General features: G+C 46.5%; 1 protein-coding gene across 3 annotated transcripts in view; it reads left to right on the forward strand.

The window, feature by feature from the left end:
- The window catches only part of LOC143274085 (uncharacterized), a 30,935-nt gene extending 13,035 nt beyond the window's left edge, over window positions 1-17,900 (forward strand). The window contains exons 3-4 of one of the 3 annotated variants that reach the window (XM_076575447.1): window positions 1,719-1,853; window positions 17,685-17,900. In XM_076575447.1, the coding sequence (XP_076431562.1) occupies window positions 1,719-1,853; window positions 17,685-17,816 (267 nt within the window). In that variant the 3' untranslated portion in view covers window positions 17,817-17,900. Of the gene's footprint in view, window positions 1-1,718; window positions 1,854-14,682; window positions 14,719-14,904; window positions 15,198-17,684 lie in introns of those variants that run through there. The other 2 variants (XM_076575448.1, XR_013052498.1) reach the window with 2 other exon arrangements.
- The last annotated feature ends 2,728 nt before the right edge of the window (window positions 17,901-20,628 follow it).

The raw sequence follows: 20,628 nt of genomic DNA on the forward strand, positions 1-20,628 counted from the left end.
ATTACGCTATTTCATGCTTCATCCTGTGATGGTACTAAGAGCAAATATTCAAATACTAAAAGACAATAGCAAAATCTATAATAAAGTCTTTTCAGAAAACAAACATGTAATATGTTCATAACCCTATTTGAAAACCTAACATTTACCAAAAAGTATCTAGTGCCAGCTGAGGTGGCACATACCTTTAATCCCAGCACTTGGGAGGCACAGGCAGGAGGATGTTTGTGAGTTCGAGGCTCACCTGATCTACATAATGTTTTAGGACAACCAGGACTACATAAACTCTTCATTGAAAAGGAAAAAAAAAAGTGTATAGTCTTTTCTTTTTAAGCATTATGGTAAAACTTTCGCGTCTAAGCTCCCGTCACAAAATGACAAATGTATTGACAGATGATTCAGCAGAGGCACAGATGACGGCCACATGTATTCTAGCTGATAGATGATAAATCTGTTTCTGAACATCTAAAATGGTGTATATTGTATGTGTGTGTGTGTGGGGGGGTATTCTTATACCATCCTGGGGAGATAATAGATTCTAGACAACACACTCAATTCCACGACACACGAGAACAGGGACTCTGTCACTCATCCCTCCATCCCTACTGTATACCCAGCAGAGCACCCAACACATAGATGTTCAGTAAAAACGTTTTGAATCAGAGTTGCCCAGCTGGCCACAAAATTAAAATCCTCCTGCCTCTGCCTCCTAAGTGCTGGAGTTAATAAACTTTGAATCGCCACTCTGGCTTCAAGAAATGTTCAGAAGAATGAATAGAGGCAATTGGGAAGTACTAGACAGCATCATGCACATTGAGAGAGAGGCTTTTGAGCCAATTAAAGCTGAGTTTAAAAGTTTTCATCCCTCAGCAATCATGTGACCTTCCTTGTCAACCTACTTAACCTCCCCAGCAAAGATCTCTGGCATCTGAGAAACTATGCACGGATTTACATGATTTGCATGGACAGACCCAAGGATTTTGATCCCCATGCAGCCCTCAGTGGTGACATCAGATGGTTGAAAATTAGTCAGTGGCACAGAGGGTAAATACAATCTGCTTCCAGTTGACCACGTGCCAGGGCAGTTCACCTGAATGGTGAAGCCTCCAACAGGGTGGACCTGGGAGACTGCATCACTGCCCAAGGCCTGGAACTTTTCCTTGCAATTCCTAATGGATGCTTCCTTCTGCCTCCCGGCCACCTCTGGATGATTGCTTCATGGGGAACCAAGCCCAGTCCATCCCTCTCTGTATGCTGGCCCTGAGCTGGCCCACCCGCTCTCAGACCAGCCTTCCTCTCCCTCCCACATTCAACCACACTCAGCTCTGGGCTGTCTAGAGCAGCGTGGCCTGCAATGCTGGAACCTTGGCTCTTCTGCAGATACTTGGGTGGCCTGTCCCTGTACTGAAATGCCACCTACCCAAAGAGGCCTTCCCTGGTGACCAAATCTAAAAGCTTACTCTTGCCCACCTCCTTCCCCTCCTTGCATTCCTGTTCTTTGTTTTCCTTCTAGAAGACCCTGGCTTGGTGCCCATGAGCCTTAATTACTTAAGTTAACATGGATGAATGAGCTGAGCTGGTCTGTGTAGATGGCACCTACATCCTCCCTTGAGGACATTCACCTTGTCTCAGATATGAAGGGTGTTGTGCTTTTAATAGCCCCAAGGTTGTCAGTAAAACTCCTTAATCGTCTCAGAAAAGTGCACCCCGGTTTATTTCAGAACGAGCACATGACGGTGACCAGTCAGATCTGGCCAGTGTTCAAAGGAATGGACTTTCTGGTTTCCTCTAAACAACGCACAGATTCTGCTGCTCCAGGCCATTTGCATTTAGAGTTGAAGACAATAATTGTGAAGGTGAAGAACAGCATTGGAAACTATTTTTAGAACCTGCAGCAAATGAGGTGGCTGGGGTGGGGTGGGGTGGCGGTTACTGATGTTCAGATACTCAGTTGAGGTTTATTGACTTTTTATTACCTCTCTCATCTGTTTCTCAAATTGTTGTTTGGCAATGGTTTTCATCCCAGATCTTTTCAGTTGCTAGAATCACAAAACAACCCCTGATAGGAAGAGAATAGAGATTTGGAGGATGGTAGCTCAATCCAGTAAGAACTGCCCTGGGCTGGGCGTGTGGCTGTGGGTAGCATGCTTGCCCAGCATGCACAAACCCCTAGGTTCCATTCCCCACAGCATATAAAATGGAATAGTGGTGCATTCCTGTAATCCCAACCCTCAGGCAGAGGCCAGAGAATTGAGAGTTCAGAATAATCCTCAACTACATAGTAAGCTTGAGGCCAGCCTGGGCTATACGAGACGCTGTAGAGAGAGAGCTGAAAGAAATCCAAAGGTCCTGTCGTTACTAATCATCTTCAAGATTATTCCCGGGGTCACTTGTTGTGAAAATGGACCCATAGGCAAAATGGTGCAGGGATTTGTCAACCTCAGATAGTGTGACAAGAAGCCTTCATTAGCTGCCCTTAGAAATACCTTCTCAGTCACGGGGGTGGGAGGGGGGTGGGGGGTGGATGAGGGGTGGGGGCGGGGGGGTGGACACAAGGCATTGCCAATGGCTTCAGGGAGCAGGAAGCTGTGTTCTGTAGGGAAAGCTGGGCAAGGTGGAGGCTGGGAGGCAACAACAGAAACGGAGGTGATAAGCAGAGCAAGAGCTGAGCTAAGAAAGAACAAAATTGACAGCAAGCAGGAAACAGCCCTCTCGGGGACCTGAAACCGGCAGCCTCAGCTCTTCCTTCTCCAGCAGACCAGCAGAAATTGAGGTCGTGTCTGTTAGCTTGCTTTTCCTCTATTTTCCAAGTCCTCAAATCAAAGGCCCAAGCACTGACTGGCAGAAAACATCTTTATATCTTAAAAAAAAAAAAAAAAAAAAAAAGGCAGTGGATGCACATGTACTCTTGTTTATAGTTAAAGGGCCAGTAAAAGCTTTAGAATCCCAAGAGTCACATAAAGCTGGTGCATTATTATATAATATGATTAGACACACTTTGAAAGAAGTTTATGGTGTTTTATCACAGCAATAGAAAAGTAAGATACATGGATAGATTGATGGAGGCATAGGTGGATGGATGGATGGGTGGGTGGGTGGATGGATGGATTGATGGATGATGCATGGGTGGGTGGGTGGATGGATAAATGGAAGCATGGATGGATGGATGGATGGATGGATGGATGGATAAGAAGATGGAGGGAGGCATGCACAGATGGATGAATGTAATTGTGAATAAATGTAACTTGCCTCCATGCTTTCTCCAGTCTTTGTCTTGAAGGAAGAAGCAGATAGCTTCCAGCATGAGCTCTTGTGGTTGTCTGCTCTTTGCTTCCACGTCCACTGTCTTCCTTGCCCCGGCCTTCCCTTTCTTACTCTGCTGAACCCGTGGCTTTCTTGCTGGCTAGGACTCCTAGCCCCAGATCAAGTCCTACCACCTGCCCATCTTCCTTGGCCCCTTGTATTGCAGGTGGCTGTGACTGGTTTCCAGCTTCAGGTGCAGATTATCCTCAAAGGCAAGTTGGCCCGAAAGCAGCTGCTCCCCATAGTGCAGCTGAACTCAGATCTCCCCAGAGCAGATTGGGGTGGGAGAAGACCATCCTTTCATTTGTATAAAGCCGTGGTTCTCAACCTCCTAGTGCTGTGACCCTTTAACACAGTTCCCCATGTTGTGGTGACCCCCACCCATAACGTTATTTCATTGCTACTTCAAAACGGTAATTTTGCTACTGTTACGAAGAATTGTAACATAAATATCTGTGTTTTCTGGTGGTCTTAGGTGACCCCCATGAAAGGGTCTTTCGATCCCCAAAGGGGTCAAGACCCATAGGTTGCAACCAACTGGTATAAAGCAACCTTGGACAGAAAAGAAAAGAGGCCCATCAGAATGGAACTGGGGGTGTTTAGGCTGATGCCCTCTGTCGGCACACATGCCCCCCAGCTAGGCTGCCTTTGGGATGGTTGGCAACCCAGTGCTGTCTGTTCTCTTCCCCATCAGTCCTCCAGATACTCAACCATGGCTTCAACCTCCTTCCCAGCCTTTGCCTGGTGCAGTTCAGAGGGTCTCAGTGAGAGCTTAGGTTAGCATCTCACTGCCTTGGAAGCCTGGGTCCTGGATGCCAGGTGATATAGGTTCAGTCCCGGCTGAGGACTGTGCTTCCTCCACATGGGGGGACCCAGGGGAGGAAGCACTGCCCGGAGACTGGAAAATAAGGGGTGCGTTCCTGTAATCAACCAAATCGCACGTGCAGAGCCTTCTGACTAACCTGGGCTTTTGCATACAAGCTGGAATCCCTGCCTTGTATTTGGGTCAGATCAATGGGAAGGACACACGACTTGCTTTAAAATTAGCCTCAAAACTCACTGTATAATAGTTCTAGTTTTCACTAAATAGAATGGTTGGGTTTTCATAAGGACACACACAGCATTTATATTAGTGTACGTGATTGAATTAGCTTAGAGAAAATCCTTTAGATTCACTGAGATGCCTCGTTTACCTGTAAAGTGATGTTGTAGATTTTGTATGAAAGAAAAGATTAACAAAACTAACTGTCCTATCCAGGACTCATGCACAACACACACACACACACACACACACACACACACACACACACACACACACACACACACACACAAAGTTTTTGAGCTTGTCAATGAAGAGAACAATCTCTTCTGTCCCTGAAGGACAGGGTGTAACTGGAAAGGAAAGAAACGCTAGCTTCCTAAATCATGCCAGAGCCCAGGGTTAATATTCTGGGAGGTTCCTAAGCTCAGAGAACATTTTAAATCTTAAGAAAACAAGCTCACCCCCACTCCCACCCCCACCCCACCCCCACCCCGCCCTGAATATTTCCCCTCTGACAGTGAGATAGTCTTCACACAAACTCAAAATCAGCAAAAAACGGTTACCAGCAAAAGCTACCTCCTGTTGTCCTTTGCAAGGGCAGCTTGTTTTCCCAGATTTCTGATTCACCTTGGCTGAATCTGCAGATAAGCCCAAATGACCTAGAGGCCCAGGAGATGCAGAGAACTGTGTGTGCCCTTAGAAAATCCATCTCTGTAGTAAGGAGAGAGAGGGAGGCTTGAGCTCAAGGCCAGCCTGGACTACATGAAACTCCATCTCAAATACAAAAAGGAAACCACTTTATAGCAAGAAAATCATTTTCCTGCGATCCTTCGAGCTAGAAAGATGCTTGATGGTCACTTACGTCTCATATCTCGTGTGATGTAAAGAGCCGGAGGCTGGAGAAGAGGTGTTTGGCAAGCTCGACCTTGGGTGGGCAGATGATCAGGTGACTGTCACCGTGCCTGACACCTTGAGTTTGATCCCTCGGGCCCATATGGTAGAGAGAACTGACTTCTGTGGGTTGTGCTCTGAGTTCCACAAGAGTGCCGTGGCATGCACGCACCAGCACACACACACACACACACACACACAAGTGTAATAAAAGCTTAAGAAAAAGAGCTGGGACTCTCTAAGTAGAGGAACAAAGACTATATAAAACAACTGGCAAGAAACCACAAGCAACCATGGGCTTTGTTTCTCACAAGATGTGACCAGGCAGGCAGGGAGGCTTTCATGGGCGATGAGAGGTCCTCTTTGGAGTCAGACATACTGGTCTCAAACCACGCCTCTCTCACTCACTGGCCGTGTGGTCATGCCCTTTGACCTGTTTAAAACTTGTTTCATCATGGGTAAACTAAGCATAATGATGACAACCACCCGTAGGCAGTTACAAGGTTTTAATGAGGTAATGCTTGTAGCATGTCCATAGCAGAGTGGCTGCAGTCAGGCCTGGTAAGTACTCATCATTGGTGACGGTCATAACCGACCCCCACGGCCTCAGACGGCCATACTACAAATTTTGTGCCTTAAGACAACAGAAAACTCTTCCATAGTACCTGATGCCTAAACTCAAGGTCCCAACAACCCTGCTGTCTCAGAGTCCCAAGTCCTTTCTCTGATGACTTAGCTGTCATTCCGCTGTCTTGGGTCCACAGTTCTTTCTCCTATCCTTCCGGCTCTTATCTCCTTGTCCCTTACAAAGCCTGGACCTCTTGCTTCATAAGACCTCTGTCTCTTGGCACCCAGCTCTTGCACAGTGTAGCCCCTGACCCTGAACAACCCAGGGGATGTCTGTGTCTGTGGCCCTGTCTTCTCCAAACAAAAGGTAAATGTCACCTATGCTGCAAAGGTTGGTAGGTTGTGATTCCTGATGATGCCATACAGATAGTGGAGCATGAGGAAGCCTGGGGCATCAGGGCCTCCAAGCTTTCCAAAACCTTCCTCCCTGTTGGACTGGAGGCCACAGGTCCTTTCTCTTCATGTTCCACCTTACAGTTCTAGAGTTACACTATAGAATGTTGACAACAGTTGATGTGTCTTTTTGCCATTTAGTTGGGCTTTGCTGTTGTTTAGCACTCTCCCTATGTTGCCCAGGCTAGCCTTGAACTCTTGGCTCAAGTGATCGTTTGATTTTAGCCTTCCAAGTAGCTGGGACTATAGCTTTGCTGCTCTTCAGTGTGTGTACGTGTGTGATGGTTAATCTTGATTGCCAACTTGATTGGGTTAATGACACTTAGGTTGTTGGTAAAGCATACCTTCTGGTATGTCTGTGTGGGCATTTCCAGAGAGGATTACCTAAAGTGGAAGACTCACCCTGGATGTGGCCATATCATCCTACATAGTGGGTACCTGGGTGCAAGAAAACGAGGAGGAGGAAGCTTCCCAGCATAGGCATGTTATCACTCGTTGCTCCCTGGCCATACGGTAAGCAGCCTCCTCCACATGCCATACTGTTCTGTCTTGCCATAGGTCCAGCATAGCCAGCCATGGGTTCAAACAACTGAAACCGCCAAAAGAAGTTCCCCATCTTAAGTTGTTTGGAGAATTGTCACAGTGGCGGGAAGCTTATACACCAGGTTCTCACATGGTACACATGAAACGTAGACACTCTTTACAAAAGGGTTTTTAAAGATTTTTGGAAATCATGATACAAATGCCATAGGATAAACACAAAACAAAGCAACACTCAAACAAATGACATAGGTTAAAGTATCTGATCTGGAGAGATGGCTCAGTGGTTAAGAACACTGATGCTCTTCTAGAGGACCCAGGTTCCAGTGCCAGTATCTACATGGCAGCTCACAGCCATCCATACTCTAGGTCTAGAGGATCTGATGCCCTCTTCTGGCTTCTGCTGGTACTGTACACATGTCGTGCACAGACACATGCAGGCAGAACACCTACACGCATATTTTTTTAAAAAAGGTAAAATGATCTTGTCTGTCACAATGAAAGCATATCATCTGTAACCCAACTACAATACTTGATAGGAAAAACTCATGATTCATTTCCAAATTTGAGTTAGTCAAATAAACATCACAGAACAACCATTTAACATGCTAGTTTTCGTTTATTTTGACTATACACCCAGTAGCGGGATGATTGGATCAAATGGTGGCCCTATTTGTAGCTTTTAATGCACCTCTCACAGTTTTCTGTAATGTCCACACTGATTTACATTCTTACTAGTGGCATGTAAGGGTTCCCCTCTCTCCCTGTTCACATCGGTATTTGTTACTATTGAGTTTGGATCTTTGGTGGGGAGATGGGTGCTGGGAACTCAACACATGTCCCTGTAGATGCTGAATGGATGCTCTACCATGGAGCAGCATCCCCCATGCAGTTTCTATCTGTTTGGTAATAGCTATTCTACCTGGGGTGAGCTGATTCCTCATTATTGTACACAATACCATGTGTACTGATCTGTGAAAGCTTAAAAAAGACAATGTAAGGCTGGAGGGATGGTTCAGCAGTTAAAAGCACATACTGTTCTCCTAGAGGACACAAGTTTGGTTCCTAGCACCCGCGTTAGTTGGCTCACAACTGCCTGTAATTCCAGCTCCTCCAGGAAGGAATCTAGTGTGTCTGGCTTTCTCTTGCATTGCACACATGGATACACTCATGTGCATAATTTTTAAAAATGTTGACATGTAGAAAATAGGTTAGTAGAGTGGGGGGGGATATTTAATGGGAACATAAGAACAGTTAGACAAAAGGAATAGATTCGAATGTTCCATAGTGTGTGTGTGTGTGTGTATGTGTGTGTGTGTGTGTGTATATGTGTGTGTGTGTATGTGTGTGTGTGTATGTGTGTGTGTGTATGTGTGTGTGTGTGTGTGTGTGTATGTGTGTGTGTGTGTGTGTATCATACCTGCTCTTTAGCTCTCCTGAACCTGGTCCTCTCTCCCTTCTCTTCTCCTTCCTCCTCTCCATCTCCTTCCTCACCTCTTTTTTTAAAAATTGTTATTTTTATTTCATAAGTACAAGTGTTTTGCCTGTATGTATATGTGTACCCTGTGCTTGCCTGGTGCCCATGGAGGTCAGAAGCATTGAATCCCCCTGGAACTAGAGGTTTAAAAGGTTTGTGAACTGTAGATGTAACCAATCGTATTATTAAAATAAGAAACACAGAGCCAAGGTAAAAGAGAAAAGCCGAGAGGTCAGAGCTCAGAGATAAAATCTTACCTCCTGCAGTGCTCCTAGCTTCCCCGAGAGAGGGAGGTACTTCCTGTGTCCCTGTTTAAATAATCTGTCTGTTCTGCCTTCTCATTGGTTGTAAACCCAACCACATGACTGCCTCATCACTGCCTGTAAGTACCGCCCTCCAGGTCTTAAAGGCGTATGTCTCCAATACTGGCTGTATCCCTGAACACACAGAAATCTACCTAGCTCTTCTAACCACCACGCTCTTACTATGGCTCTAATAGCTCTGACCCCAGGGCAACTTTATTTATTAACATAAAATTAAAATAACATTTCAGTACAAATAAAATATCACCACAGTGAACCACTATGTGGGTGCTGAGAATCAAACCCAGGTTCTCTGGAAGGGCAGCCAGTGCTTTAACCACTGAGCCATCTCCCCATTCCCCTCTCTGTCTTGCAACAGGTTCCCATGTACTCCAGGCTAACTTTAAATTCACTATATAGTTAAGGCTAGCCTTGAACTCCTGATCCTTTGGCTTCCATCCCCCAAGTCCTATCCCAGGTGAGATAGGACTCCAGACATGTGCCACCATGTCCGGTCTTTGATAATTATATATTTCAAAATAGCAAGCAGAGAAGGCTTTTAATGTTCCAGTCATAAAGCAACAGTAAACATCTAAATGATAAATATGTCAAGTATCCTGTTCTAATCATTATACATTGTGTGCATGGATTGGAATATCACACTACACCCTATCTCTGTCAATTAAAAATAAATTATACAGGTACTTGGGATGTTGCTCAGTAGTAGAGCATTTGCTTAGCATGTGAGGCTCTGGGTTTGATCTCCAGTCACACACCACACCACACACACACACACACACACACACACACACACACACACACACACACACACACACACCCTTTAAGGTATAGTGATGGGTAATGTCAACTTGACCTGATCTGGAGTCATGTAGGAGATAAACGTTGGGCATGCCTGTGAGGGATTGTCTAAGCTAGGCTAACCGAGGTGGAAAGACCCACCTTAACTGTGGCTGTATCATTCCGTGGGTTGGGGTCCTAGAGTGAATAAAGAGAAGGCAAGCTAAGCACCAGCACTAGCTGTCTGCTGCTTCCTGACTGCAATGTGACTAGCAGCCCTCCACCCTGCTGCTGTGCCTACCCCGCCAGGATGCACTTCCTCTCCAACTGTGAGCCGGATTAAACCCTCAGGTTGCTTTGTTGCAGCAGGAAGGCCAGGATGTTTCAAGGAGAGCTGCTTTAAGCCAGGCATGATGATGAGCACTTGTAATCCCAGCACTAGGGAGGTAGAGGCAGGAGGACCAAGGAATTCAAGGCCAGCCCTGGCCATAAAGGATGTTGGAGGTCATCCTTAGACTCCACCTCAGTAACAAAGCCAAAACAACAGAAAAGAATTAAACTGACAGTTTCAGTTGCTACCCTCTCTTTGTTTTGGTGCTGTTTTTCTAAACAGGAAAAAGGTTTTAAAATGAATAAACCAAGACTCAAAAATACTGATTATAACAGTATAATTAGCAACTTAATGAAATGAAAGCCCTAACTAATTTTTGGTGAATATGTGAATTGTGGGTATGTTATTAATCAAGCAGAACATGCAGGAGTGGGCAGTAGTAATGAGGTCATTTCCTTTCAGTTTTTAACAACCTAGAATCATACAAAAACCATACATTGCCAACTGTTCCAACGCACACATAATCCCAGCTCCTGAGAAGTGGAGGCAGGAAAATCAGGAGCTCAACGGTAGCTTCTTCTCCATGAAACCCCGTCTCACAAACGAAAAGCTCATACACTCCTCCTCCTCCCCTTTTTCTTCTTCTTCTGTTATGAAGGAGCATTTCCCAAGTGTGAAACAGCATTTGTTTCTGCAAATATGTGATGTGTCTCCCCAGGCTCTGAGCATCTAACTCTGTGACAGATGGTTACCTGCCTGAGAATCTCCCCTGCTGTCCCATGGCAGGATCACTCTCACCTAGCCTGCCTAGGAAGAAGACGAACATGTCCAGCCTTCCAGGATCAGGAAGGAAGTTCTTAGCACAGCACACAATGCCAGGCATTCACACAGCAGCTCATGGCTTACATCTGTGGAGCTAGATGTAATTGTCAACCTTGGGGCATCTGTGTTTAAAACCTGGGACAGCTTTTAGACATCTTCATGTGCAGAAGCATAGCTCTTCGAGTCCCTCCACACCCACACACTAAATTTATCAGTAAGTGAAATTATCCAGCTGGACCTAATGAGGCCATTGGGTTTTGCTTCTCCTAGCTTCATGATCATTGTGCCTTTCCTCCCTCGGAATGTTACCTGTCTCCAGCCCTTTGGAACTCAAGGCCTTTGTATTCTAACCATGCTTTGCATCAGAATTCCAGTTCTGCCAGTCAGGAAGTTCATTTGCCTCACAGCGCGTGTACATGTTGCCCAAGCTGCCCACGTTCACATTTGTGTGTAAACCTGCATCATGGATTTATAATAAGCTGTGTGCCTCACAGGGAGCTTGCCCCCACAAACCCTGAAGGTGCCCACTGCACAAGGTGCCCAGCTGTGTGGGACTGAAACTCCCTCTGCGCTCCCAGGACTGCTGGAGAGCCAGTGCCATCCTGACGCCCCAAGGGGACACTCAGGCTTGCAGCTTTTCTAAATCACATAAAAGCAGGTGTCCAGGCTGGAGATGGCCCGCTTGCCCTCGTCTCTCTCCGCTGTTGTCCTCTTTCCATTCTCTGCAACTCCAGGGTCAGGAGAACAGGCAGTTAACCTAGATGAAATACAACAACCATGTAAGCGAATAGGTCCCAAACTGTTTAAGTTGCAAACAAGCGTGAACTTGCCTTTGAAAATCTGTGCTGGCGTAACAGATAGCAGCCACCCACAGCACAAGTCTGAACAGACTGTCCTAGAGTTCTCCTGACCTTGAGCTGCCCTGAACACGAGAGAGAGCAAACCAGCGCCACACTCCCAGTGGCTTCCTGCCAGCCCACCAGCTCCTGCAAGGCACCGCGCCTCTCCAGGCTCTCGGGCTCCACCTTCTGGCCTGTGACCCCCTTCTGGCCTGGCCTGTTCCTTGACGTTACAGGTGGACCGCAACTGCAAACAATTTTTCCAGATTCCTCAGCTCCTCAGGGACAGCCTGGGATGGTGCAGCCTTGGCACAGGGTGCTTGCCTGAGTCGGAAAGATGGGATCCAGGGATGCTGAGACCCCTACTGTGGTAAACAGAGCAGATCCACCCAAGGATGGAATCTTTGTCTCAGCTTCCTGGCACAGCCAAGGCTGTGAAGTCCTGGCGTATGCTCACCTGGATCTCTTCTCTCGGATCTGGTTCTTGCTCTTTTATTGACCCTCAAATGGCCAATAAAATCACAGTCCCAAATCTGCTCTTCCTTGGATGTTGATGTTAGGTTTCTTTTTGCGCCTCACCTTGCACTCCAAATTTTTTGTGTGGCCGCAGCCCAGTGTGGAGCTTCTTGCCTGCTCTGCCCCTGCCCTGAAATTCAAGGAGAGTGAGGCTGGAATGTCTCTGTGGTCAAGGTCACAAACTGCCCTTGAAGAGGGCATGTGGTAGTGTTGTCCAGTGAGAGAATACAAGTCTGTTGAGCATCTTCCTGGAAAACTCACGCATGCCTCTCTTCCGCATCTTGCATTTATCTTCCTGCTTAGGTACAGAGGTTACATGTGGAGGTGCAGCAGCCATCTTGGAATCAGGAGGACATTAGGCATTTTTCAAGGATGAGTAGAAGCATAGGAAAAGCCTGAGCTCAGATGATGTGGGGTCATCTCACTCAACTTGGACAGCTTTTGGTCTTCTTGAGAATGTGAGAAAAAAACAAACTATTGTCTGGCTAAGCTATCATACATAAATTTGTTTCATGTAGCCGAACATCCTTTTATAGGTATGCACCATATATCTAACTATAGATACCTCGAAACAAGATGAGTTACCTCATCAAGACAGTACACCGCAGAGCACATTGCCCTCTGCTGGAATTACTAGTCCAGTTAGGGGCCTTGTGTTGCAAGATGATGTATTAACTGGAAGAAAATTCAAAATTCAAAAAAAAAAATAAATTCAAAGTGTGCTTTTCCAGAACAGGTGTCATGTTTACATTGGCAACATGTCAAAAAAATTGCAAACCAAATACCATAGTTAGGGATCTTGTGCACACGACAGTTTCAGAAGTTACACATCAGCCTCAGATGTGTGAAACCCACAGAGGTCAACACAGAATGAAGCAGCTCAGTTCAAACCATGCATCCTGCCCACAGCTAACAAAGCCCGGGCTTTCTGGTAAGAAAGGGCTGCCACAATCTTGGCCCTTCAAACTGAGATGAAAGTAAAGGAAGTAGCACAAACGGAGCCCCACCCGCTTGGAGGGTGAGGTTGATCTTAGTTCATGCTGGGTACCAAGGAGCCAGATCTACAGTTTTGCAAGAAGCCGTCATTCAGGCTTTTGCTTCACCGGTCACCTCCTGCCTGCTGCCTCCATTGTTGTCGGCAAGGCAACAAGGTGAAAGTACACCTGTGATTTGTGTAAATCTCAGCAATTTAAGGACTTGGATGTCAGACCGGTGGGGTCAGGCTGTGGCTCAGCAGGAGAGTACTTGCCCAGCATGCTTTGCGTTTGATTGCCGTGAGCACCATCAGGAGGAGAGAGGCCTCATTCCACTCTAGCCTGAGACATCTTAACTCACTGTATTCTAGCCCAGGATGACAGCTTTCTGCCCTTCTATTAAATAGCTAATGATTACTGAGCACTCTCAGAACCCCATATACTTTCGTTTCATCCTCTTGAGAGTGCCATGGGATCGATATGTAGGGATATTGTGTTCTTGGGAAGCAAATAGAGCCAATGCTCTTCCTGCTGCTGCGGGATCATCTAGGTACAGAGAAGGTGGAGAGTTATTTAGTGGCAGCAGCAGTGGTCAGGCTGACCTGAGCCCTGGTAACAGCTGGTATTTAGCCAACTGATGTCAACACTGGATCCCTAGCAAGCTCAGTCTCCCGCTCTCAGCTCGCACAACTTCTCTTGTTGGCTTAGCTCTTGCACATCTTCTGTTCTCGGACATGGCTTCCCTCTGGTGTATGGGTCTCGGACATGGCTTCCCTCTGGTGTATGGGTCTCGGACATGGCTTCCCTCTGATGTATGGGTCTTGGATATGGCATCCCCTGAGGCACATGACCTCCTCTATGGTACACCTCTCTTTGGTGCACAAAACTGGGACATGGCCTCTCTCTGGTATATGTATCTTGGGTATGGCCTCCTCTCTGGTGTACGGATCTTGGACATGGCTTCCCTTCTGGTGCATGGACCTTGAACATGGACTCCCCTCTGGTATATGAACTGTCCACATTTTGTTCACCCCAGTCAAAAACATTTTCTATTGTTTGCAACCAAGAAATATTCTTTTATCTTTTTCACATGAGCAAATTGGGTCTTGGATGTAGGGAACTTACCAAACATATCCGCTCACCCTCCAGGATGGTCCCAAAGATCCACATGTCTTGGGAATTCATGCCAGGTGAACACTCCCCCCAATGCTGAGTTAGGGTTGGCCTGTATATCGTACAGTGTGTGACTGCTGAGCCCAGATCCCAGGGGCCATAGTTCTACCCTGTTCTCTGCCTTGCTTTCTCTGAGCAGAGTCAACATCATGCCATAAGGCTGTATTAACTGTATTTGTGTTGTTGTTTATTACTTAATACTTTGGTATCTAAAGCCTTGGTGACCTAGAGAGACACACACCCACATCCCCCATCTCCTAGCTAATTCCTAGAATTAGTAAACAACTCTGAGTGCACTTTTCATATGCAACCCAACCACTTCAGCACCCACATCCCAGCTTCCTCCTTCTTATACTCTGGGTCACTGTCCCCTGCTCTACTTATCCCAGGACAGTATACAAGTCAACTAGTGCAGCCTTGTGCCCCAGAGCGAGCCCACTGAAATTACTCCAACTAGCCAACCCCAAACCTGATTGCCCTGCCTTGATCATTTCTCCCCTCAGAGACCTCAGCAGACATGCTTAGCTGCGCTGCCCTGTTCCCACTGCCTTCTGCCTGCCCTAGGGTTTCTCTAAGTGCTCCCCCCCCCCATGGCCTGGAATGTTCCCCCTCTTGGGATCTTTGAGGTGTAATGACTTTGTCTTTTATCTTTTGTAGCACGAGGGATCAAGTCCCAAGCCTCATGCATGCCAGGCAAGTGCTCTACTGAGCTGTAGCACCCATCTTTTTACGGGCAATCACCTCTTGATGTGTTGGCCTTGGTATACCTATAATACTAAAGCCTATATTTTAAGGCGGAGGATAATTAAGTAGGAGACACCCATGTGTTGAGAAGCAGAGGCCTCCGTCCACAGCCAACACCTGTCTATGAACTATCAGGACAAGTCACCCTGGCAGAAGCCCCAGGGGCAGTGCCCAAGCCTGCAGATGGCAGCAGCACCAGGAGACACCTCAGAACAGGACAGATACCTCAGAACAGGACAGCACTGGACCCATGATGCTGACTGCAGGCATTCCCAGGTATGGCCCCATGGAAAGTGAGAAAATACATGCTCATCTCTATAGGAGTCCCACCCACCTGTGGGCTCACCTTCCTGTTCTCTCACAGGCAGCCAAGACCCTGGAGTGTTAAAGGAAAATTTCCAGAAATAAACAAACAAACAAACAACAACAAAAAAAAAAGATGGGCTGGCGAGATGGCTCAGAGGTTAAGAGCACTGACTGCTCTTCCCGAGGTCCTGAGTTTAATTCCCAGCAATCACATGGTGGCTCACAACCATCTATAATGAGATCTGGTGTCCTCTTCTGGTGTGCAGGGATACATGCAGGCAGAACATTGTATACATAATAAAGAAATAAATCTTAAAAAAAAAGAAATCATAAATTTTAACTAGCTTTCGTAACTATAACAGCAGTATAATTATTCTACTTTCTTAGCAGTGATTGTGAGTCCCTCACTATGGGTGCTTCACACATAAAACTTCGTTCTAGGTATGTATATATAGCAAAACTTGTGAGATAACAAGGTTTGGTACTAGCCTTTGTTTCCAGCATCCATGGGCATCTTGGGATGTGCTCCCGCGTCAGAGGCACTGTATTCAAGCTGCTAAGCTCTGAGTTAATTTGTTCCTCAGTGACAACGTCTAAGTGGAAGAACTGAGGCTCGGAACCAGGCCAGTGCACTTCTAAGTGGGCAGTCCTCCAGGCTCCTGCAATGCCACCATACCAGCCGTGTGAAGAGGCTTTAGGCTCCCCATTCAGCAGTAACCTGAAGTCAGGGTAGTTCAGGAGACAGCAGGTCTCTGGGTCGTACATTGACCAGCACACCGTGTCACCCAGGATCCAGGCAATTCAGCTGGCCTCACTCAGCCTATCATTCTAATCTTCAAAGGATGGCAGTGGCATTCAGGCACGTGGCACAGATGTCCCAGATGCTTCTCAATGGACTGGGAGGGCAGTCCTAGCCATACCAATTAGGAGTAAGCAGGACAGGAACATTGGAGTGTAATGGACTAGTCAGGTGTGTCCATGAAACAGATGCCTGGGAATCCTTCACTTAGTCACATGGGCTTTGGAATCCCCTTGCACAAAATCTGGGTTCTAAAGACACAGAATGTGTGCAGAAGGTTGGGGGTGGTGGTGAAGGATGTAGGTGTAGCATCTTCTATAGGAGCCACCGAGGAGCAAGTGGTATTAGCCAGGAGGGGAAAAGTAAGCAGGTGAAAGGTACCAGAGAAGCAGAGGAGCCGGAGCAGGGGATGGGCTCTGCACCAAGAGCTAAGAACCGGAATGAGTCCTTCCCTACAACCGTTGCTCACAGCCCACCCTCCCTCCTGAGGCTGCGCTGGGTGGGGGCTGGCACATCTGACCACTCACTCTTCCCCTTTATCCATGTGGTCGAAGTCGTGCGGCCCTGTTGCTTCCAAGGGCCTCCAGGTAGTGGAGACTGCAGACAAGCCAGCCAGCTGGTGGCTGCTGATCGGAAATTTCCGGGGTGGGAAGGCACTTGCACCTCTTTTGAGATTCAGGGAGGCTACTGAAGAACTTTTTTTTAATATAGAGCTCTCTCTCTCTCTCTCTCTCTCTCTCTCTCTCTCTCTCTCTCTCTCTCTCTCTCTCTCTCTGTATGTGTGTGTATGACACATGTGGAGATCACAGGACTTCAGTTATTAGAGGTAGAAATCACAAGACAACTTCGGTTATCCGGTTCTCTCCTCCCACCATACAGGTTCTGGGGATGGAAGTCAGGTCTTCAGGCTGGGCAGCTAGCACTTTTACCTGCTGAATTGTCTTACCCAATGGTAAGACTATTTAAATGGCATTTAGTGCTACATTTGTCTCATTTATCAGGACATGGATTAATCCAGAGCAGTAAGTGGTCTTTGTAGATATGGAAATCCAAGTTCACAGTGAAGCGACTTGGCCAGGGTGACAAAGGCAAACTGAACTACCGCTGGGTCTTAGTGCACGTCCCATCACACAGAAAGGTCTATACCAAATGCCATGGAGATCCACAGCCTTGGTTGTCTGGAACACAGAACTGATGGCTGTAGGTAAAATGTCCTAATTATTTGTGCTCATTTGAAAATACTAATTACGCTTAACACAGAGACATTTGTTTTAATGGCATCAAACCAGACATTCTGTGCTGATGCACAATTTCTGTCTACATAATTAATTATGACTTATTATACATCCCCAAGCAGGCAGAAAAGAAGGGATTTGTTCTGTTTTGAGACAGGGTCTCACTATGCTGGCCTCAAATACATGATCCTCTTGCATCTGTCTTACTGTGCTGGTCTTAAACCCATGATCCTCCTGCCTCTGTCTCACTATGCTGGCCTCAAATGCATGATCCTCCTGCCTCCATCTCCTACGTCCTGGGATTACAGGTCTGTGCCACCATATTCAGTGAAGAAAGAGTTTTGAAAATTCCCAACACAAAGAAATGATTATTTAAAAATTGAGGTGATAGATAAACCAATGATCCTGTCTGACCACTGTACCTTGTATTTGTCTGCTGAAATATCACACACTGCACCCAATGAATGTTTACGGTTATCACATGGGAATTATATGAGGGTTAAAGCAAAGATGTATCTCCTTCTTTACCGAAACAGGCCAAGATTGCAGCTAATAATATTTTGCACCACTTTTAGGGACTGTCAAGACTGAGTGCTCTCCAAATGACGACAGAAACCAGGACGTCTGCTCTCCAGTTCAAGAGTTCATTAGGCTCAATACTTCAAAGGCCGCCTGCTAAGTTTCCTGAGAGGATCTTTCTAAAATAGTTCCTTTCTCTCTCCCAGCTGACTTGCAGGTCTGACTAGGCCAGACTCTGGTCCACATGACAAGCTGTGCAGGGGTGGGGTGAAGAGTGGGTGGAGGTGGTGTGGTGAAGGGTGGATGGAGGTGGGCCTTTGGCTACTTCAGCAGTTTCTGTCTTCGGAAATAGTTTTCCCTTTCTCTCTATTCCTCCTTTCTTTCTTTCTTTCTTTCTTTCTTTCTTTCTTTCTTTCTTTCTTTCTTTCTTTCTTTCTTTCTTTCTTTCTTCCTTTCTTCCTTTCTTTCTTTCTTCCTTCTCCCTCTCTCCCTCCCTCCCTCTCCCCTTCTCTCTCTCTCTCTCTCTCTCTCTCTCTCTCTGTCTCCCTCCCTCCCTCCTTCTCTCTCTCTTTCCTTGTCTTTTCTTCTTCTTCTTCTTCTTCTTCTTCTTCTTCTTCTTCTTCTTCTTCTTCTTCTTCTTCTTCTTTTTTTTTGGTTTTTTGAGACAGGGTTTCTCTATGTAGTTTTGGTGACTGTCCTGGATTTCACTGTGTAGCCCAGGCTGGCCTTGAACTCACAGAGATCCACCTGCCTCTGTCTCCCGAGTGCTGGGATTAAAGGTGTGTGCCACCACTGCCTGGCTCTTTGTCTTTTTTTGATAGGGTCCACAGTGTGGCTCTGGCTGACCAGGCTGAACTCACAGAGGTCCACCTGACTCTGCCTCTTGAGAGCTGAGATTAAAGGCATTCTCCATACACTCAGCTTAAATATCTTTAAAAAAAAAATTATTTTTTTTGTTGTTCACTAAAAGGTGTCAAAAGTCAGTATCAGATGTCAACTCTGGCTGGGTATGGTAGATCACGCCTATAAATCCCAGCACTAGGAAGGATGAAGCAGGAGGATTACTGTAAATTCAAGTCCAGACTGGATTGTGGAATAAGACTAAAAAATAAACAACAACACCAGAAAGATGCTGATTTGATGGGTACTTTAGTTAGGGTGTCTTATTGTTGCTATAAAACACAATAACCAAAAAGCAAGTTGGGGAGGAAAGGGTTTACTTGTCTTACACTTCTGTATTGAGTTCATTACTGAAGGAAGTCAGGACAGGAACTCAAGCAGGGCGGGTTACTGGAGGCAGGAGCTGATGCAGAGTCCTCAAAGGTGTGCTGCTTACTGGCTTGCTTTCCCTTGGCTTGCTCAGCCTGCTTTCTTATAGAACCCAGGACCGCCCAGGGATGGCACCACCCACCGTGGGCTCGGCCCTCCCCCATTGATCACTGGGAATCCCTTACAGCTGGATCTCATGGAGGCGTTTCCTCAACCGAGGCACTTTCTTCCCTGATGACTCTAGCTTGTGTCAAGTTGACACACAAAACCAGCCAGTGCCGTGGGTCTCTGTCCTACAGTTGCCCCTTCAAAAATCCGCTAGAACTCTGGGGAATGTGACACTGGTCCTAGAGGAGGGGAACACAGACAAAACCTGCTAAGGTGGCTTGTAAGAAGTAAGAGAGGAGTTTAGGAGTTTGAGATCGAACTGTAATACTTCAAACACTGCTCCAGTTAGGGGCGGCACGGCCTGGGATCCCAGTCCTTGAGAGGCAGGGGCAGGAGGATTGCAAGTTCAAGTCAGCCTTGGCTACAGACCGAGGTACAATCTCCAGAAAGACCCACGTAAGCTCAAGCTGTAGACACTCTCAGCATGGATGTGGGGAGTAGGCGTGAACTCCCACCCCAGCTAAGGAACTATTAGATTGTGATAGCTGCTGGGAGAGGACGAGGTCATTTTCCTTGAGGACGTGGCCCCTGGTAAGTTGACCCCTCTTCATGGCAGGCTCCTCATCCAAGTGTATTTGGAAACACGGATTGAATTCCGAACGTTTTGAGGGAAAGGGGAAGAAAAGAACACAGAGTTGCAAGGGTAGGGAGATGGGGTAGATTTGGAAGGAGTTGGGGAAGCAGGTGGATATTATATAAATCTATGAAATTCTCAAAGAAACAATGGTGGTCTCTTCAAGACAGGGTTTCCCTGTGTAGCTCAGGCCATCCTGGAACTCACTGTAGACCAGGCTGGCCTCAAACTCAGAGATCCCCCTGTCTCTGCCTCCCCAGTGCTGGGATTAAAGGCAGGTGCCATCATGCTCAGTTTAAAAATAATAATAAAATATTTTGAAAGATAAGATATATACACAATAAATATAATCACCATTTAGCCATTCTAGTTATTTTTTAAAAGATTTATTCATTTACTATGTATACATATATCCCTGCAGGCCAGAAGAGGGCACCAGATCTCATTATAGATGATTGTGAGCCACCATGTGGTTGCTGGGAATTGAACTCAGGACCTCTGGAAGAGCAGCCAGTGCTCTTAACCTCTAAGATATCTATCTCTCCAGCCCCTTGGCTATTGTTGTATGCAGTAAAAATAATTTAAAGCATTCCTGGGTTAAATAGACGATTCATAGCCAAAAAGCAGGATCTAAATTGGTCCTCTGCTCTCCAGAGTCTCTCTCTACCTTCTGCCTGCAGATCAGACGCAGAGCTTGCAGCTGTTTCTCCAGTACCATGTCTGCCTGCAGGCCACCATGTGTAGCAGGAATCTTAGAGAGTCTTTATTAATAAAACAAACCTGGAGCCAAGTATTGGGGTGAACACTGGAAGATCAGAGAGAAAGAACAAGCCACAGCTACCTCACCTTGCCGGATCCTCAGCTGGTCTTGTTTCCTCAGACTGGAGGCCTCTGAGTCCTCATCCAGAATGGGTCTCAGCTGAACTGCTGCTAAAAGCCTGAAAGCTTAACCAGCCAAATGCTTAACCAGGCCAAATGCCTCTAGTTTC

The sequence above is a fragment of the Peromyscus maniculatus genome, chromosome 7 (assembly GCF_049852395.1).
Source record: "Peromyscus maniculatus bairdii isolate BWxNUB_F1_BW_parent chromosome 7, HU_Pman_BW_mat_3.1, whole genome shotgun sequence".
Taxonomy (NCBI): Eukaryota; Metazoa; Chordata; class Mammalia; order Rodentia; family Cricetidae; genus Peromyscus; species Peromyscus maniculatus.